At 43.3% G+C, this 20,390-nt stretch overlaps 1 protein-coding gene across 2 annotated transcripts in view; it reads right to left on the bottom strand.

Moving 5' to 3' along the window:
* Window positions 1-20,390, bottom strand: part of NPC1 (NPC intracellular cholesterol transporter 1) — a 53,417-nt gene that overhangs the window by 18,841 nt on the left and 14,186 nt on the right. The window contains exons 1-8 of one of the 2 annotated variants that reach the window (XM_032152644.2): window positions 19,567-19,631; window positions 18,450-18,625; window positions 10,664-10,831; window positions 9,540-9,789; window positions 7,080-7,153; window positions 6,209-6,579; window positions 4,722-4,948; window positions 1,615-1,715 (exon numbers count right to left, since the gene is read on the bottom strand). In XM_032152644.2, the coding sequence (XP_032008535.1) occupies window positions 1,615-1,715; window positions 4,722-4,948; window positions 6,209-6,579; window positions 7,080-7,153; window positions 9,540-9,789; window positions 10,664-10,829 (1,189 nt within the window). In that variant the 5' untranslated portion in view covers window positions 10,830-10,831; window positions 18,450-18,625; window positions 19,567-19,631. Of the gene's footprint in view, window positions 1-1,614; window positions 1,716-4,721; window positions 4,949-6,208; window positions 6,580-7,079; window positions 7,154-9,539; window positions 9,790-10,663; window positions 10,832-18,449; window positions 18,626-19,566; window positions 19,632-20,390 lie in introns of those variants that run through there. The other variant, XM_032152643.2, reaches the window with a different exon arrangement.

The following is a 20,390-nucleotide window of genomic DNA, read 5'->3' as shown; positions in this document are numbered from 1 at the left end:
TTTTTTTTTTTTTTTTGGGCAAGGTCTCGCTCTGCCACCCAGGCTAGAATGTGGTGCAATCTCAGCTTACTGCAGCCTCAACCTCCTGGGCTCAAGTGATCCTCCCACCTCAGCCTCCCGAGTAGCTGGGACTACAAGCATGCACCATCATGCCCAGCTAATTTTTGTATTTTTTGCAGAGACGGGGTTTCTCCATGTTGCTCACGCTGGTCTCAAACTCCTAGCTCAAGTGATGTGCCCGCCTCTGCCTCCTAAAGTGCTGGGATTACAGGCATTAATAACTCTCGGCCCAGTTTTGTTTTTTTAACTGTATGTTTGTTCTCCACAAATGAAAATTTTCATGTACTCAAATTCATCAGTCTTTCCTTTTGGGGTTTCTGAGTTTTGTGTCTTGCTTAGAAATATCTTTTCCACTTAAAAATTATTTTTAAAAATGCCTCCTGAATTTTGTTCCAGTTCTTACATTTCTTTTTCTTTTTTTTTTTGAGACGGAGTCTCGCTCTGTCACCCAGGCTGGAGTGCAGTGACTTGATCTTGGCTCACTGCAAGCTCCGCCTCCCGGGTTCATGCCACTCTCCTGCCTCAGCCTCCTGAGTAGCTGGGACCACAGGCATCCGCCACCACACCCAGCTAATTTTTTATAAAATATTTTTAGTAGAGACAGGGTTTCACCGTGTTAGCCAGGATGATCTCGATCTCCTGACCTCGTGATCCACCTGCCTCGGCCTCCCAAAGTGCTGGCATTAGAGGCGTGAACCACCGCACCCGGCCCAGTTCTTACATTTCAATCTTTTATCCATCTGGAATTTATTTTGGTAAATGAACAAGGTAGAGATCAAAGACAATTGTTTCCCCTATGGCTAGCCAGTTGCTGACACCATCCCTGTTCCATCAATTAGAAATGGCATTTTCCTCTATGATACATAGTAAATTTTAAATACAGATTGCAACTTCTCCCCTGCCACTGAGTGAGGAGAAGAAAACCTATCTGGATTCTTCACTGGCTGAGCAAAACCTGTTGAGCCTGTAATTTGGCTTAAGATGCCAAATGTGTCACATGAATCATCACCTTATTTTATCAAGTACAATTGGTTCTAAAGTGCTACAGGAACCAGCAAAGAGCAAACCAGCTGCTCTTCACACTGTAAGAGTGTCCAAATACTCAACTGACCGGCTTAGAAGAAAAAAAATCCATCAACTTTCTTTCTTTTTCCACATACCTCACATACTATCTTTTCTCTATCACAGGGGTTCTTACCTGAGGTCCATCAGCTCCCTAGAGGGTCTATAAATGAGCTTCAAAGGCCCATGACCTCCTTGAAGCTGAACAACAATGCAGAGATTTGCAATTGCATTATTCTGGGGAAAGGTACTTAGCCTTCGACAGCTTCTCAAAGGCATATGTGATCTAAAAATGGCTAACCCAATCCACTTCTTTTAAATCTGGAATGAAATCCAAACCCGAAGCCAAATGAGATACTATTTTGGGATTTAAGAGGTAGGAAATTAACAAAACTGCCCAATTTATGAAATCTTCATAATTACCACTTGACGCTAATGACAAAACAGAGATGACTTTACCTAAAAGGAAAAATCAAAGCTTCTCTTACTTACCATCATAGCCTCCCAACACAAGCCACGGGAACACTGGTCCACCAAACGTACCCAGACAAGGGTCATGGAGCAAACTTGTATCATTCAGAGAGGCAGGAGCCCTGCCAAAAAGTTTAGAAAACACCTCCTAGTTAGAAGGGCCTCAAGACATCAGAGACCTAAACATTTACACAACAAACATTTGATGAAGCTGGCTGTATTCTAAGGACAACATGGGCCCTGAAGTTTCTCAGTTGAATAATACAGCTCAGCACTCACCTTTGGGAGCTCAGAATCACTGGGCAAGAGGCAGGCAAATACAGCCCAGTGCCATCAATGGCACATGGTACATGGTGCTATGCAGGCACAGAGGAGGGAGCAAACACTAAAAGGCAAAATTATAGCCAAGAGGAAGAGACTGTACAGACCCAGAGCTCTGAGGATGAGGGGGATTTCATCAAAGAGGGAGGACAAAAGGGTGTCTCACACAATTACCACTGTGGGAGGAAAAAGGGAGCGAGAGAGAACAGTGAGAGGGAATGAGAGCAAGATGGTGGTTTGGCAAGTCCTGTATGCCGGGAATGGCGGCACGCCTAATCCCAGCTACTCAGGAAGCTGAGGCAGAAGGATGGCTATAACCCAGGAGTTTAAGTCCAGCCTGGACAACATAGCAAGACTCTATCTCTGAAACAAAAAAAAATAATAATTCAAAGAAAAGACGTCCTCTCCTAGAGCACGGGGTGCCCACCAAGGGGGCTCCTGAAGGAGGGGGCCGGTCTGGGAAGAGTAATGGACAGACAAATGCAAAATAAAAGGACTCAGTGCCAGTTAGGTAGTTTGGATTTTTATTCTGGAGGCACTGAGGAACAATTAGAGATTTCTGGGAAAGAAATGTCATGAGCTGTTTTACAAAGATAGCTCGCATGGCAAAGTGGAAGGTTTGGAAATGACAAAGAAACAGGAAGCAGGTGGAACAGTAAGTGGAGATGTTAGTGCAATGGCCCAGGCAAGAGGCAACTGGCAGTGCAGTGCAGACAGACAGTCGGCCAGTGGAGAGGGAACCAGCATTTTCAGACAGACCATCAGCTACAACTTGGCCAGGTGCTGAGAAGCTTCTGCATATGACCCACCCATCAGAGCGGATGGGTGATGGCATGAGGGAGGTCAGGTGACCTGCAGCGAGCAGCTGAGTCCCTTCATCCACAGCAGAAATCTGAGAGACCATCCAGAGGCTCAGACCCGTAAGAACCCCATGAGGAAGGCGAGGGCGAGGCAGAATTCAGGGATAAAGCCTCAAGTCTGAGTAACTGGTAGCTGTCACTGCCTTTAAATGAAATGGGGGAAAGAAGCAGGTCAGGGCATGGTTCTGGGCAGGCCAGGCCACCTGCCATTACTGCAGGACCTTCAGGTGGAAAAGTGGAGGGAGAGGAAAGGGGACATCGCTAGGGCGGGCCTGGGGTTATGAGGATGCACACAAGCATAACTACAAACCAATTCAGGTCCCTGCCGCCAGGAGCCTGCCACTCCCGGCACCGCTTCCACACTGGTGGGAACCACACCCGCTTTGAGGAAACACAAGGCTCACGCACCTCTGGCCCCCTTCATTTTTGTTGACTTTTATCTTGTGCAACAGAGAGTAAACTATAAAATTTATGTAACATTAAATGGTCGTCCAATTATAAAAATTATGTAACATTAAATGTTTTTTTTTTTTCTTCAAATTACCCATGGCTCGTCTGCACCGTCTACCCTGTGCAGAATGCCGGTTTAGGGTATGGAGCGTAAGCTATTGTGTTTTCATGAGTATAACTCATGTTTTTAGTGGTGATATTCTTGAAACACAGTAAATATAGCCCAACTGCATAAAAAGTCTTGTTGTTACTCCAGTAACAAACAAACAGAACTCAAGGTCAAAGTTCTTTAGAACCAGAAGTGAGAGTCCTTAGCTCTTGAGAAGTACTTGGCTGAGCAGTGTCCTTAAAGGCGACAAGGAATAATTTCTCTGTTCCCATGCTGAAGAAATAGCCACTGTGGTTGCTCAACTGGCTGCACAAATGTCCCTAGGCCAGGTCCCAAGCATTCAGGGAAAGCAGGCCCATCCGGCATCATGGTGCTCTTCCCCTACCGGGAGAAGCCTTAAGATTCCCCTACAGGTCACCCAAGCACCGCTTCCTGGGGTGACTATTCCCAATTATAAATGCACCCTGCCCAGCTAGACACGCCTCCTAAGGGAAGCAGCTGCAGGGCCCTCCAATCTAAAGCTGCGGAGCTGCAGACCCATCCTGTCCCAACTCCTCAGAGGGAGGCTGCCTCCCAAATAGCTGGGGCACTACAGGGTACTGGGCTATGTATCTGAGAGAGAAGAAAAGGCACCAAAGGCTCTTCTATCTTTAAATCTTGTGGGGGGTGTGATACATGACACTGTGTTAGCGACCCAGGCACGAGGTAAAAGGTGAGAGGCAGCTGCACTCCTCAATCATACACCACGAGAGCTCCCTCCCGGGGCTCTGCACTTGCTGCTAGTTCTGCTGGGAACACTCAAGCCTGTGATGTGCCCAGCTGTCCTTTCCTCTCCCTCTGTGCACATCTCCATGCTTAAGCAGTGCACCCCCCACTCTGTCCAGCCTTATTCTTCCCCTCACAGCACTAATCTCTAGCTGGCATGATACCATATGTTATGTGCTCATCATCTGTCTCCCTCCATTAAGATGTAAGCTTCCGGCCGGGTGTGGCAGCTCACACCTGTAATCCCAGCACTTTGGGAGGCCAAGGTGGGCGGATCGCCTGAGGTCAGGAGTTTGAGACCAGCCTGGCCAACATGGCGAAACCCCATCTCTACTGAGAATACAAAAAATAGCTGGGCGTGGTGGCGCACACCTGTAGTCCTAGCTACTTAGGAGGCTGAGGTATGAGAATCGCTTGAACTCGGGAGCTGGACGTTGCAGTGAGCCAAGATTGCGCCACTGCACTCCAGCCTGGGTGACAGAGCTGGAGATGTAAGCTTCACAGGGCAAGGTCTTGCTCTGTTTGCTCACCTCTGGGTTATGCTCATAAAACAAGCTTATGCCCATATACCCTAAGTCAGACCCAAGAATAATGTCTACCAATGACTGTCTCTTGCCACTTACCGTACACAGTACAGAAAGTGCGTGTGGTAATCGGCATACACAAAGAAGTCGTCACCTTTCTTGTGGTCCAGCACGGAATGGCTGTTCTGGAAGTAATTTAACACACTCATAATGGTGCAGTTCGTGTTATATGGTGAGAGAGGGGCCAAGCAGATATCTTGAAGTGTCACAATCTCATTGTTATAAGAGGCAGTAATGTTTTCGATGGCTATTTGTAAGTCAAGAACCTGAAAGAAGATTTTAAAAATAAGCAAACCCAGAAACATGTCACATTTCTCTCAGATCTTGACTAATCAGTATTGCCCTGAGGGGTCAGAAGACAAAGAGTATTTGGGGAAAATACTTCCTAAGATGAGGGAGAGAATTAAGGTGCAATACGGTAAGAAAACTGGTCAGGCCACAGGCCCACTCTAACAGCAAACTAGTTAGAGGCGTCCACAGAGGCGGCGGGGGGTGGGGGGAACACCATGACCAGAACAGCTATCAACATAGGACACACAACCATCTCCCCTCCACCCTTCTCCAGCGGTGGCCGGCAGGACAGAGGGGAGAGTGGAGGGGGACTCCTGGTCTCCCTGACCCTCCCCTCAATAGTAACACAAAACCTCCTGCCTTGCTCTGCACTACAGCCATTTATATATGTCCCCTTATTTCCTAACAGAGAAGATGATCTTGGAGGTAAATGACTATGCTGTTCACCTTCAGCAACAAGCTAGAAAAAGCAACAAACGGTGACCGGGTAGAGAAAAGATTCTATTCAAGTCTTGGGACCATTTTAATGCTTTTCAAGATTTCAGACTTTCTTGTAGACATGAGCAATGTTTAAAGGAAAAACCATGTGATTATACGTTCATTAAAAAAGAAGCCGGTACAGTTTATGCACAGGTACAGTTCTCCAAGGCAAGTGTGACAGGGACAATAGGAAGGTTTACATGCCTTTCTAGGAGCAATGGGGTGGATCTTGCGCCAAATGCGCCTCTCACCAAAAACAGGCTGGATGCCCATGTTCAGGCAGTGGTAAGTTCATTCCTACAGGTTGGATCAGGGATGGTGATCTGGCAGCTCCTTCCTCAGCCCCCAGGACAGCAGTAAGGGCTTCATGCCTCTGGGTCCTTGCATATTACTTTCAGTTACCAACAGAAAACATTTCACAAATTCCTAAGGTGACTTCCTAATAAATATATCCTGCCTCAATAGAGAAATGCCACTGAAGTCTTCTTTCTCTGCTCATCTCAGTTTCAAGAAAAAGGCAAGGTCTACTATCTGAAGTAAATACAAAAGTGAGCAACAATAAATATTTCATTAAGTTCAACATCATTCACTTTCTTGAAACCTAACTTAAAGGCGGCTTTGCCATTATACTCTAAGATTTTCAAGATATACCATGACATTCAGCCCCAAATCCCCATCCAGCAGTAGTCAACATGTAAAAGCCAGCAAACCACAAGGTCCTCTGGAGTGACTTATTTCTTCAAACAGCAGGTTACCTGGTGCAGTATCTGTATGTCAAGCGGAGGTCCAAAGGGTACATCGGCTCCCGAAGGGTACGGCTGGTAAGTGTGTTTGTCAGTGAGAGGGGCCCGGATGATGAGCTGCTCCGTCCGGAAGAAAGGCCCAAAGTGCTGGTCAAAGTACTCTTTTTCCAGGCGAGCCTGGCTGCTGGGGGCTGACCAGAGGTCAACTGGATTGGTTGTGACCCGGACAAACACCAGGCCTGATGAACACGCAGTAATGAAGACCAGAGAGAAGAAAATGACACAGCCAGGGTTTCGGACGCAGAAAGACCCCCAGCGTGTGAACAGCCGCCTCAAGCAGCCCTCAAATGCTGCACTGACAGGGTCACAGCAGGACGCCTCTCCTGGAAGAGCGGGAGAGGAAGGGAAGGTGGAGGTTAAGAGCCAAGCCATTCCTGAAAGTTGGAACAGGGAAAGCATTAGCTGCTATCTCATGGCAGGAATCAAGCCCACCAGGGTACACATGAGACCCCTGCCCTCAGCTACCTATCTGCTCAGCAAAGCCACCTTTGTTGGCTGCCCTCAAAGAGTGCTGTTCCCATCCCACAGAGGAGACGCCGACACAGGAGCCTCTGAAGGGTGAGGTTCAACCCTGCCCTGCTATTCCCACTCTTGTCCTGCTGCTTTCACACCTCCCCAGCTATGATTAATTACTTGGTTCTGCTGTGCCTCCCTGACTAGATGGTAGGGCCACAAAAGCAAGGACCATGTCTGCCTTGGTTGCAGCCATGTCCTCGGCACTGGCACACCACCTCACCCACTGCCGCAACCCCGCTGAGGAAACGAATGCTCTCATGACAGACAGCATCATCTGAACCCTTTTATTCAGGACAAATATGCCTACCTTTGTCACTTGCATTAACAGAAAAAGCTATATTGCTATCGATGGGAGTGTACTCGGAGACAAAATACCGTTTTCTGAAAAACAGAAATGAGGAAATAGTATTAGTGGACTTCATCGCAATGAGGTTGTTTTTGGGACATTCCTGTAATCCCATGAAATGCTTTCTTTCTCCTCCTGGCCTCCTCCTCCCTAAGTACTGCCTTCTTTCCCCGAAGTTCCCTTGCTCTGGGTCCCTCTGCTCACCAGTCTCAGGAGAAAATTTAAGAAGATGTTAATAGAACAATTAATAAAGGATAATTTCACCTTGTGGCCCTCATTTTATTTAAAACTTTTAGGTCCTTTAAAAACATGCTACTGGGCTGGGCGCGGTAGCTCACGCCTGTAAACCCAGCACTTTGGGAGGCCAAGGTGGGCGGATCACGAGGTCAAGAGATCGAGACCAACCTGGCCAACATGGTGAAACCCTGTCTCTACTAAAAATACAAAAAGGTTAGCTGGGTGTGGTGGCACGTGCCTTGGGAGGCTGAGGCAGGAGAACTGCTTGAACCCGGGAGGCGGAGGTTGCAGTGAGCTGAGATCGCGCCACTGCACTCCAGCCTGGTGACAGAGCAAGACTCTGTCTCAAAAAAACAAATAAACAAACAAAAAAACACATGCTACTCTTTCCAGTAGCAATGAGCATACCTAGTGCCCAGATCTTCATTTCTACATACCACTCTCCAATAAAAGGAACCAGAGCTCCTTGCAGGGCAGGGACAGGGAAAATGTAAGATAAAGCTGGGGATGGGAGGTGTATGTAAGAACACAGAAGCCAGCCAGAAGGCACTCCCAAAGGCCCAAACTGGAAAACTTTGAGTAACAACATAAATGACAGTGTTGGATACAGCCCACAGAATTAAAAGTCCATGATGTAAATAACTGAGTAAATAAATGAGGGAGAAGTGATAGCTTTCTGTACAGAAGTGCAGTTAGTAAATGCAGAGGAAGAGAGGGAAACAGAAAAAAATCACTATTAGGCAAACACCTTAGTTATAACTATTGCAGACAAGACCCAACGATGAATGCTAAAATCAGTGGTTGACAGTTTGAGGAGGAACAAAATATTAGTATAGTCTCAAAGCATCTTCCTCCAAGATATTTATCATTTACGAAGGGAAAAGCAGTAACTTCACAGTGGAGATATCCAGCAGACATCACCTTGAGCAAGTGATAAAGGTTAACATCACCAGGAAAGAGACGCATCAACATCAGGGATCCCTGACATGATGCACCGAGAAAGACATGACATGACTTCTGTGATGTACTTGTCAAAACATCTCATTTCAATCTCATCATGAGAAAATACCAGATAAAGCCAAATGGAAGGACATGCTACAAAACACCTGAACAGTATCATCAAGAGTGTCAAGGCCAGAAAAGGAAAGACTGAGGAACTTTCTGTCACAGATTAGAGGGGACTCATAAAATACAAAAATGTAATATGGGACCCTGAAACAGGGAAGGGCATTGGAGAAAAAGCTGGTGAAATCTGATTAAGATCTGTGGTTTAGCTAATAATAATGTAATAATAATGGCATGTTCGTGGTTTTGATCATTGTACTATGAGTTATGTAAGTTGTATCATCGGGGAAACTGGGTAAAGGATATACATAAATTCTACCATTTTTGCAACTTTTTGGTTGTCTAAAATTATTTCAAAATAAAAAGTAAAAAAAGTAGTGTCCTAAATTAAGATGCAAATATCTAAAAGGACTATAGTACTCCATTTAATTAGATTTGAATCTGATTTCGCTCATTTGACTCTGACATCTTTTTTTTTTTTTTTTTTTGAGACACAATCTCGCACTGTCGCCAGGGCTGTTTGCAATGGACTCCTGACCTCGTGATCCTCCTGCCTCGGCCTCCCAAAGTGCTGGGATTACAGGCGTGAGCCACCGCACCCAGCCGGCCTCTCATTCTTTAGAAAGTCAGAGTCAAGGCCGGGCTCGGTGGCTCACGCCTGTAATCCCAGCACTTTGGGAGGCCGAGGCAGGCAGATCACCTGAGGTCAGGAGTTGGAGATCAGCCTGGCCAACACTGTGAAACCCCGTCTCTACTAAAAATACAGGCAGGGGAATTGCTTGAACCTGGGAGGTGGAGGTTGCAGTGAGCTGAGATTGCACCACTGCACTTCAGCCTGGGCGACAAGAGTGAGACTCAGCCTCCAGTGGCTAGTGCACGGTGCTTTAAATAACACATCATTTTGAATAAATCAGTAAAATTCATTTCAGATGTTGCAGTGTTAAACAGAACTTTGATGGTTTACTATAGAATAGCTGTAGGACACAGTAATCCATGCAATGGTATTCATGTAGGTATTTGTTTCTTGTCCTAAGTAACCAAGGTCTGACAAATGAAAGCTCAAAGTGCCAGTGGGCAATTTTGCTCTTCTTGCCCTGGATGACAAACAAAACTGCTTACCTGTAGCACCACACTGCAAAAAATGCTCCAAAAAACACAAGCAAAAACGCCATGTAGGTGATCCACATGATGACATACATGGCGTCCAAGCCGAGGATCGTCCAGGGAGCAGGAGGAGGCGGGGGCTGGGGCTTGGGGCCACAGACAATAGAGCAGTCTTGGCAGCTACACGGCGCTGTGACCTCATCCACAGACTCGTCACAGCCTTTGGTGGCATTATTCATGGGCTCCATCCCATGGACTGGAAAATCTACAGGAAGGAATTGTGTTGAGTACAAATCTCAATTAAAAACATCCAAAATTTTGTATAATACTTAAACCCAATGAAAAGCCCACTGAAATATATAAAACAACTGAAATAAGAAAAAGAATTGGAGGTTTTAGTTTAATTAAATTATGTTTGGCTGCTTCATCCTGTGGAATTTTAAGTTACCTCAACAAACTTGCGCGTAGGGGTTTGTCACTGATAGAGCAATCCTCCAAGTACACTACATACCAAGGTAACCCTTCAATCATGTCCCATCTCCATTCTCAGGAGCTCATACTATAGCAGAGCTCTGGAAAAGCTGCCTCCTGCCCCCTTTTTAACGGTTTATTCTTTCAATTATGACAGCAATGCCTGAAGGCAATTCATTTCCTCCTCCATTCCCACTCCCAGCACCCCCTAAATTAGCCACAGCAGGATAAATGTACCAGTTACCTCTCTTACTGGGAGAAACTATGAACTAGTTACCTGAATGTGTTTATCTTCCTATTGCAGATTATGATTCCTCAACTCAGATTCATTCATTCATTCATGGAGACAGTGCTTTGCCCTCACCAAGGCTGGAGTACAATGGGATGATAACTCACTGCAGCCTTGAACTCCTGAACCCAAGCAATCCTCCTGCCTCAGCCTCCCAAGTAGCTGGGACTACAGGTGCATGCCACCACACCTGGCTAATGTTTAATTCTTTTGTAGAGATGGGGCCTCACTACATTGCCCAGGCTGGTCTGGAACTCCTGGTCTTAAGCAATTCTCTTGCCTCAGTCTCCCCAAGCACTGGTGAGCCACTGTGCCCAGCCAGTTCCTTGGCTTTAAAACAATATCATAAACACACCAAACTTGGAATCTTTATACCTACCTGAAAACACGGGAGTGATGGTAAAAGGTGCCTGTCCGTTGTCCTTATTGAACATGTATTCAATCCAGTTGGTGGCATTACAGGCATCAGCGTCCTTCCCACACAGAAGTCCCAGGGCCTTGTCATTACTTGAGGGGGCCTCCACGTCCCGGCAGGCATTGTACATTGCTAGAAGAGGAAACCCAAAAGAAAAAGGAGACAAGATGCTTGCTGTAATTCATGAGGCAAGATCTTACAAAAGGCCTCTTGAAGGGAAACACGAACTCCATATGCACCATGCTGGAATGCTGGACAGCAAACACTAAGGGCACGAACAGAGATTCACTTTAAATTGGCTTATCACCCTGCAAATAATATGGAGGCCCAATTCCGAGTAACTTAAAAGTAAAAAATAGACAGGAAAGGGAAAGGCACACAATATCTCACAGCTTTCACAACAGCTTGGAGAAGTCGAATCCCCACTGTATAGAAGAGCATATCAAGGCCCAGGAAGATGCAGCTAAGAGCCTTAGTACTTCTTCAGTTAATGAAGCTGGTTCCAGAAAACCTCTGCCGCAGGAAGCTACACAGCCAGAGAATTATGGAACTTACTTGGAAAACTGGTTTTAGGGCAGAGGCAATGTGTCAATAAACCTAATATTGTTGGCTGGGCGCAGTGGCTCACGCCTGTAATCCCAGCATTTTGGGAGGCTGAGGTGGGTGGATCACGAGGTCAGGAGATTGAGACTATCCTGGCTAACACAGTGAAACCCCATCTCTACTAAAAATACAAAAAATTAGCCGGGCATGGTGGTGGGCACCTGTAGTCCCAGCTACTCGGGAGGCTGAGGCAGGAGAATGGCATGAACCCGGGAGGCGGAGCTTGGAGTGAGCCAAGATCGCGCCACCGCACTCCAGCCTGGGCGACAGAGCAAGACTCCATCTCAAAAACAAACAAACAAACAAACAAAAAACCAAAACAAAACCAAACCTAATACTGTTATCTTTTTGGATTTTATTTTATTATACATAAAGACAACATATTACATAAGGATAGTACCAGTGTATTACACCTAAGAAAATAGCTGGAATGGGTCCTGTACTGTTGATTCTCATTTACCAGTCCCTGCTTGCTAGAAACTTCCCAGGATCTTCTTTCCCTAATCTTCAAGGAGATGCTTACACATTCATTTTATTTTACCCTTGCTCTGGAAAGACAGGTTAACTAGGGTGACAGTCATCTCCCTCAGAATTCTCAATAAATTATTCCATCGCCTTCTGGGCTCGATCACGGCTGGTAAGAAAATCTCCAATTATCATTGTCTTAAGGTGATTTGTGTCTTGTCTCTATTTGCTTTTAAGATATTTGTCTTTGGGCCAGGGGTGGTCATGCACGCCTTTAATCCCAGTAATTTGGGAGGCCTTGGTGGGTGGACTGCCTGAGCTCAGGAGGTCCAGACCAGCCTGGGCAATATGGCAAAACCCCGTCTCTACAAAAAATAAAAAAAATAAAAAAATTAGCCAGGTGTGGCGGCGCAATATAATTTACAATAGAATTACATGTAATTTACAATTTATCGCCTTAAACTATATAATTTAATGGAGTTTAGCATATTCATAGATATATGCAACCATCACCACAGTCAATTTTAGAACATTTTCATCACCTCAAAAGAAATCCTGTATTCTAGCTATGCTCAACTACCTCCCCACTTCCCTAAGCCCTAAGCAAACACTGAACTGTCTCTATTTATTTGACTATTTCAGACATTTCACATAAATCCAATCATATAATATGTGGTCTTTCATGACCAGCTTCTTTCATTTAGCATAATGTTCTCAAGGTTCATGCATATTGTGGCATGTATCAATATTTCATTTCTTTTTATGGCCAAACAGCATTTCATTGTATGGACATATGTTTTGTTTATCCATATATCAGCTGATAAATATCTGAGTTGTTTCTGCAGTTTGGCTACTATCAGTAATGCTGCTAGAAGCATTTGTGTATAAGTTTTTGTGTTGACCTATATTTTCATTCGTCTTCTGAGTGGAACTGATGGGTTATATGGTAGTTCTATGTTTGTTTCAGGAACTGCCAAACTGTTTTCCAAAGTGGGGTCTCACTCTGTCACACAGATTGGAGTGCAGTGGTGTGATCTCGGCTCACTGGCAACCTCTGCCCCTTAGGCTCAAGTGATCCTCCCACCTCAGCCTCTCAAGTAGCTGGGACTACAGATGTGCACCACCATACCCAGCTAAGTTTTTGTAGAGATGGGGTTTCACCATGTTGCCCAGGCTGGTCTCAAACTCCTGAGCTAAGGTGATCCACATGCCTTGGCCTTCCAAAGTGCTGGATTATAGGCATGAGCCACTGTGCCCAGCTGTTTTTGGTTTTTGGATTTCTTTTTAATAAAGGTTCCTATTTTCCACAGCCTTGTCAACACTTCTTGTTATCTGACTTTGGTTCTAGCCATCCTGGTGGGTGTGAAGTGGTATCTCATTGTGGTTTTGATTCGTATTTCCCTGATGACTCATAGTATTGAACACCTCTCATGTGCTTGTTGGCCATTTGTATATCTTCCTTGGAGAAATGTCTACTCTATTCAGATCTTTTGCCATTTTAAACTGGGTTATTCATCTATTTATCATTGAGTAGTAAGAGTTCTTTTTTTTTTTTTGGAGATGGAGTCTCTGTCACCCAGGCTGCAGTGCAATGGTGTTGTGATCTCAGCTCACTGCAACTTCTACTTCCCAGGCTGAAGCAATTCTCCTGCCTCAGCCTTCCGAGTAGCTGGGGTTACAGGTGCATACCACCATGCCTGGCTAATTTTTCTATTTTGGTAGAGACAGAGTTTCACCATGTTGGCCAGGCTGGTCTTGAACTCCTGACCTCAGGTGATCTGCCCACCTTGGCTTCCCAAAGTGCTGGGATTATAGGCATGAGCCACTGCGCCCGGCCAAGAGTTCTTTATGTATTCTAGATACAAGTCCCTTATCAAATACACAATTTGCAAATATTTTCTTGTCCTTTTGTTTTTTTGAGACAGGGTCTCACTCTGTCACCCAGGCTGGAGCGCGAGGTACTTAGTGCAGCCTCCTTGGGCTCAAGCAATCTTCCTGCCTCAGATACCCATGTGGCTGGGACCACAGGTACATGCCACCATGCCTGGCTAATTATTTTTTGTAGACACAGGGTCTCACTTTGTCACCCAGGCTGGTCTTGAACTCCCAGGCTCAAGCAATCCTCCTACCTCAGCCTCCCGCCTGGCCTTCTTGTCTTTTCTTGATGGCGTCCTCTAAAATACAAACTTTTTATTTTAATGAAGTCCAATTAATATTTTTTTGTTGTTGCTCTTGTTTTTGGTGTCATATTTAAGAATCAAGTGCCAAATATGAGGCCATGCAAATTAATCCCTATGTTTTATTCTGTTTTATAGTTTTTAGCTCTTACATTTAGGTCTTTGATCCACTTTGAGTTAATTTCTTTAACATATGGTGTGAGGTAGGGCCCAATTTCATTTTTATTTATTTTTTTGCATGTGTGTATCCAGTTATTACAGCACCATTTGATGAAGAGTATTCTTTTCTCATTGAATGGCCCCGGCACCCTTGTCAAAAATCAGTTGACCACAGATATATTACTTATTCTCAGTTATATTCCATTGATCTATATGTCTATCTTTATTCCAGTACCACACTGTCTTGATTTCCATTGCTTAGTTTTGAAATTGAGAAGTATGAGTCTTCCTATTTTGTTCTTTTTTCATGGTTGTTTTGCTATTCTAAGTCCCTCAAACTTCTATGTGAATTTCAGAATCAGCTTGTCAATTTCTACAACGATGTCAGTTGGGATTATAACAGGGATTGCCCTGAATCTATAAAACAACTTGGAGAATACTGATATCTAAACAATATTAAGTCTTTTGATTGATAAACATGGAATGTCTTTCCATTTATTTAGATCCTCGTTAATTTATCTGAATAATGTTCTTTAGTTTTCTGCTTGTTTTTCTTTTTTTGAGATGGAATCTTGCTCTGTCAGCCAGGCTGGAGTGCACTGGCACAATTTCGGCTCCTGCAACCACCACGTCCCAGGTTCAAGTGATTCTCATGCCTCAGCCTCCCAAGTAGCTGGCATTACAAGCAAGCGCCACCACGCCTGGCTAATTTTTGTATTTTTAGTAGATATGGGGTTTCACCATGTTGGCCAGGATGGTCTCAATCTCTTGACTGTGTGATCTGCCCGCCTTGGCCTTCCACAGTGCTGGGATTACAGGTGTGAGCCACTGCACCCGGCTGTTCTTTAGTTTTAAAGTGTTTTGCCTTCTGTTATAGTTACTCCTAAATATTTCCCATACTATAGTAAATGGAACTGTTTTATTTTCACTTTGAGACTGTCCATTGCAAGTGTACAGAAATACAACTGATTTTTGTATACTGAATTTTCTCTAAGTCTCAGGGTTCATCCCTTATCCATTCTGGAAAATCCTCATTATCCCTTTGATTATTATTGTCTCTCCCCAACTCTCTGGAGCTTCTCATGTTATCCTATATGTCATTTCTTTAATGATTTATAGATCTTTGTATCTGTATGCTGTTTTCTGGGTAATTCTCTCATATCTTCCAGCTCACTATTGGTTTTCAGGTTTTATTTTATATTTCAAGCATACAAAAAACACGGAGAATAATACAATTCTCATTTCCTCATTACCCAGTTAATTATCAGTCGTACCATTTTACAACATTTGCCTCAACATTAAAAAAAAAATGGACTCGGCCAGGTGCTGTGACTCATACCTGTAATCCCAGCACTGTGGGAGGATCGCTTGAGGCCAGGAGTTTGAGGCCAGCCTGGGCAAAAAAGCAAGAACCTATCTCTACAAAAAAAAAAATTGTTTTTAATTAGTCAGGTGTGGTAGCATATGCCTGTGGTTCCAACTACTCAGGAGGGCTGCTTGAACCTAGGAGGTTGAGGTTGCAGTGAGCCATGATTGCATCACTGTATTCCAGCCTGGGTGACAGCATGAGACCTTGACTCTGTTTTATAGTAATGCACTATTCAGAACAACTGGCTATGGCATAATTTAAAAAATAAATAAAAATAATAACGCACTATAGGACAGGTGTGGTGGCTCACACCTACAGTCCCAACACTTTGGGAGGCCGAGGCAGGAGGATCACTTAAGGCCAGGAGTTCAAGACCAGCCTCACCAACACAGTGAGGCCCGTCTCTTCCAAAAAATAAAGAAATACTTAGACACACACACACTCTATAGATTCAGCTGAAGCTCCCCAATTACCCCTCCCTAACAGTAGTCCCTTCCCTAAGGTAAACACAATCCTGAATTTGATGTTTATCCTTCCCATGCATGTTTGTGTACTTGTTTTAAGTATGTAGTACTTTTGTTTCAAAATGTCATATAAACATGTAACCACCATTATAGTATCATACAGAGTATTTTCACCACCTAAAAATCTTCTGTGCTCTACTTATGCCTTCCTCTCTCCTAACCCATGGCAATCACTGACTTTTTACTGTCTCCACGGTTTTGCCTTTTCTGGAACGTCATACAGTGGAATCATATAGTGAGTAGCCTTTTCAGATTGGCTTTCCTTAGTGATACGATTTAAGGTTCATCCATGTACTTTCATGGCTTGATAGCACTGAATTTTCATAGCTTTTTAGTACTGAATAATATTCCATTGCATGGATGTAGCAGTTTATTTACCCATTCACCTACTGAGGGAAATCTTGGTGGCTTCCAAGTTTTGGCACTTATGGACAAAGCTGCTATAAATATCCACGTGCAGGTTTTGGGGTAGACACATTTTTAACTCATTTGGGTAAATATCAAGGAGTATAATTAGTTTTGTAAGAAACTGCTAAACTATCTTCCAAGGTGGCTGTACCATTTTGTACTCCCACCATCAATGAATGAAAGTTCACTGCCAGCATTTGGTGTTGTAAGTGTTTTGAATTTTGGCCATTCTAATAGATGTGTAGTGGTATCTCATTGTTTTAATTTGTAATTCCCTAATGACATAATGTTGAGCATCTCTTCTCATGTACTTGTTTACCACCTGTATGCCTTCTTTGGTGAGGTATCTGTTCAGGTTGTTTTGTTCATTTTTCAATTGGGCTGTTTGCTCTCTTATTGTTGAGTTTTAGGAGTTATTTGTATATTTTGAATAATAGTCCTTACTAATATATGTCTTTTGCAAACACTTTCTCCCAGTCTGTGCCATGTCTTCTCATTCTGTTGAGGTCTTCAATTTTTCACAATCACAATAATGTTACAGTGGGTGTTCTTATATGGGTCTCCAGGTTTATATGCATTTAGAGTTTCTCTAAGGCAGGCATCTATAAGTGAAATTTCTGGGAGAAGGGTTATGTTCAACTTTACTATGTATTGCAAAGTTGTTTTTCAAATAGTTTTCAAACAATTGTACCAAATTATGGTTATAAGTGGTGGAGTATATTAGTATTCCTATTGCTTCACATTTTCACCCACAGTTGAAACTGACCAACTTTTTAATTTGTGCCAAGCTGATGAGGTATGAAATGGTAGTTTACTGTTTAAATTTGCATTTCGCTGTCTGCTCTAGATAACAGTTGTTTATATTCATAAATATTTTCCTTATGGTTTCTGCTTTTCCTCTCCTGTCTAGAAATCTTTCCTTTATCTTAAAGTCATAAAGATATTCTATATTTACTTCTAAAACTTTCCAACTGGGATTTTTAATCTATACAATGATTTTTTTATTATCTATAAAAATTAAAATCAGATAAATATAATCTATTTTCTCATCCCATTTATCAACTAGCCCACCTTTTCTCTCAATGATTTGTAATGACACACATGTTACACATCCACTTTCCATACATGCAGGCTTCTGTTTCTGGACAAAATGACCTCTCTCCATTCAGTCAGGTTGCCTTGTGTGTCACATCTTTTGGATTCCTAAGTGCCTTATTTTTTTGTTGCTTTTGTGAATGAGACCTTTTTTCTATGGAAATTTTTTGTTATCTTTTTACTTTGTCATTATAATTAAATGTTGCATGTTGGTCAATGCTGGGGGATCATTTCTGCTATCTGTTAGACCTGCTGACTTTCCTTTATGGTGATCTGATTCTTCCGAGTCATGACCTCTTCTCTGCCAACTATTTTTTTTTTTTTTTTTCGCTCTGTCGCCCAGGCTGGAGTGCAGTGGCACAATCTCAGCTCACTGCAAGCTCCGCCTCCCGGGTTCACGCCATTCTCCTGCCTCAGCCTCTCCGAGTAGCTGGGACTACAGGCGCCCGCCACCACGCCCGGCTAATTTTTTGTATTTTTAGTAGAGACGGGGTTTCACCGTGGTCTCGATCTCCTGACCTTGTGATCCGCCCGCCTCGGCCTCCCAAAGTGCTGGGATTACAAGCGTGAGCCACTGCGCCCGGCCTCTGCCAACTACTAATAGTTCTATCTTCTCAGTCTTGCAGTAATTTATGATATTACACAACTCACGTCTGTTAGAATCAAAGATCCAATGGTTACTGAAGTGTATGGATGCAAACTTGCACATACTAAAATTTTCCATGTGGGAAGTTAAAGTTAGGGGGAGTTAAAGCAAGTGCTTTAAGGAGATTGTTATATTCGTTGTAGTTCAAGTCCTAGGATACAAGCAAAGCAACAACTCTTATTTCCTGGCCAATGAATCTGAAAATTGTGATTTTCCACGGAGTTGACAGGACAACTAAAAGGAACAATTTGCTCTGCTGTCCTGATGCCAGCTGTAAAAGAGGAATAATTAACAGTTTACTTACCACTGGCAAAACTCTGTCCAATGTAGTACTGTAACTCTTTCACATTTGTTTTCGTCTGGTTTGTAACAGGATCAACATAAACTTCAGTTGCTGTAACATTCAAAAACCGACTCTGTCGAGGGCTACATGTCAGCTCACAAAACAGGTTCAGTAGGTTATAAAAACAGGATGGACATCTAAAGGAAAAGTAAATTATATTCTGCATGATCTCACACGTAATAGGGCCAGCGAGAACGATTTTAAATAGACAAAGAATATTTTAAACTTACTGTAAAGTGACAAATTACCAAGAGAACATATTAAAAATCAGCAATTCTAAACTTAAAACTTCATGTTAAAATAAAGGCACACCTTTAAAAAATGCCCTAATTACTTTCTGCATTTATTGTGTCCAATTATAATTTCAAAAAGAGAGAGACGCTTCTCTGAATTCTGTACTTAATAATTTAGAAACATACATTCTCTGACCTAGAGTAAAGGGACTTTGGAGCATCAGGAAGACAATTATTATTATTTTTTGAGAAAGGGTCTCACTTTGTCGCCCAGACTGAGTGCAGTGGTGTGATCACAGCTCACTGCAACCTTGAACTCCCAGGCTCAAGCAATCCTCCCACCTAAGCCTCCCAAGTAGCTAGGACTACAGGTGCACACCACCACACCTGACTAATTTTTTTAAATTTTTTTGTAGAGATGTAGGTCTCACTGTGTTGCCCAGGATGGTCTCAAACTCCTAAACTCAAGCAACCCTCCTGTCTTGGCCTCCCAAAGTGCTGGGATTATCGACATGAGCCGCTGCACCAGCTGACAGTTTTGATTAAGAAGAAAATAAAATAAAATAATGAGAATTATCATGGGAATCTTCATCTTATAACCTATTGAAAGGTTTTCTTTCAAGCCCCAGAAAATCACTAGGCCCTCCTGAAACACAAGGAGAAATCCCCATGGTTTGTAAAGATAGAGAACAGCAATGTTGTTCTCTGGTTGCATGCACTTCAGGAGCACACAACTGCACAAGAACCATAAGCTGCCTGCTATCCTTCAGGTTCAAAGTTTAAGCTCCTAATGTTGACTTGTTACATGATAAAAGAGCTCTCTTTTCCCTTTGGTCCACTGTTACCTGCAAAAGCTGTTGTTTCATTAGACTTGCATTCTTGCAATCAAGATTACTTTATACTCCGATCCAGTCCCAATGACCATGTAAGACAAAGAATGAAAAAAGTGTGTCCTGGCCTTCAAGAGCCTCTGTTCTAGTGAAGGAGACAGAGAAGCACAGACTCTCTTTCTTTCAGTAGCCCCACTGCTTTACTGCAACAAAGCCAGAAACCACAATTACATTATTCTAATAGGAATCACTCTTGGGGTGCACAGTTTTCAAACCTTTTCCATGTTACTACATTTAATGCCCACAATCACTAAGTTTGACAGCTGTATATTTTTCCAAATATCAGGTTGTTTCTCCTATTTGCTATTATAAATCAAGCTTTGGTACCTCTGATAATATGGAGAAAGACTGGCTATCTTTTTATGTTTATGTCCCTATGTCCATAATGCCTCACCTAGGTGGATCCTAAATAAATGTGTTTTGACTGAGTGTACAAGGCTCCAATTTGGTTCCATCAATGTCCACGAGCCTTTTATAGGATATGCTGGCCCAATTACAGTCTCAACTTCTGTTGTTCTGAAAAAACAATTTAGTGGTGGTTTTCCATTCTCTACTGCCAACTTTTGGTAAGAAGCAGAATTTCTTCACTGGAAGCCAACTTGTGCCCTATCACCATCTGCAGTGATATTTGTGCAGATAAACATTTTCCCTTTTTAATATTTGCTTCCCAAACACCTTTATCAGTGTGCTGAAGTCTGTAAAATTTAGAAAGATACCACAATCTGTTGTTCTAAAGACCACCACCAGCTTGCTCTTTTGCATATTTGAGAATTGCTGGC

This window comes from Hylobates moloch, unplaced genomic scaffold, assembly GCF_009828535.3.
Source record: "Hylobates moloch isolate HMO894 unplaced genomic scaffold, HMol_V3 SCAFFOLD_5, whole genome shotgun sequence".
NCBI classification, from domain to species: Eukaryota; Metazoa; Chordata; class Mammalia; order Primates; family Hylobatidae; genus Hylobates; species Hylobates moloch.
Note: the sequence above shows the minus strand (reverse complement) of the source record. Positions and strands in the feature narration are given on the sequence as shown.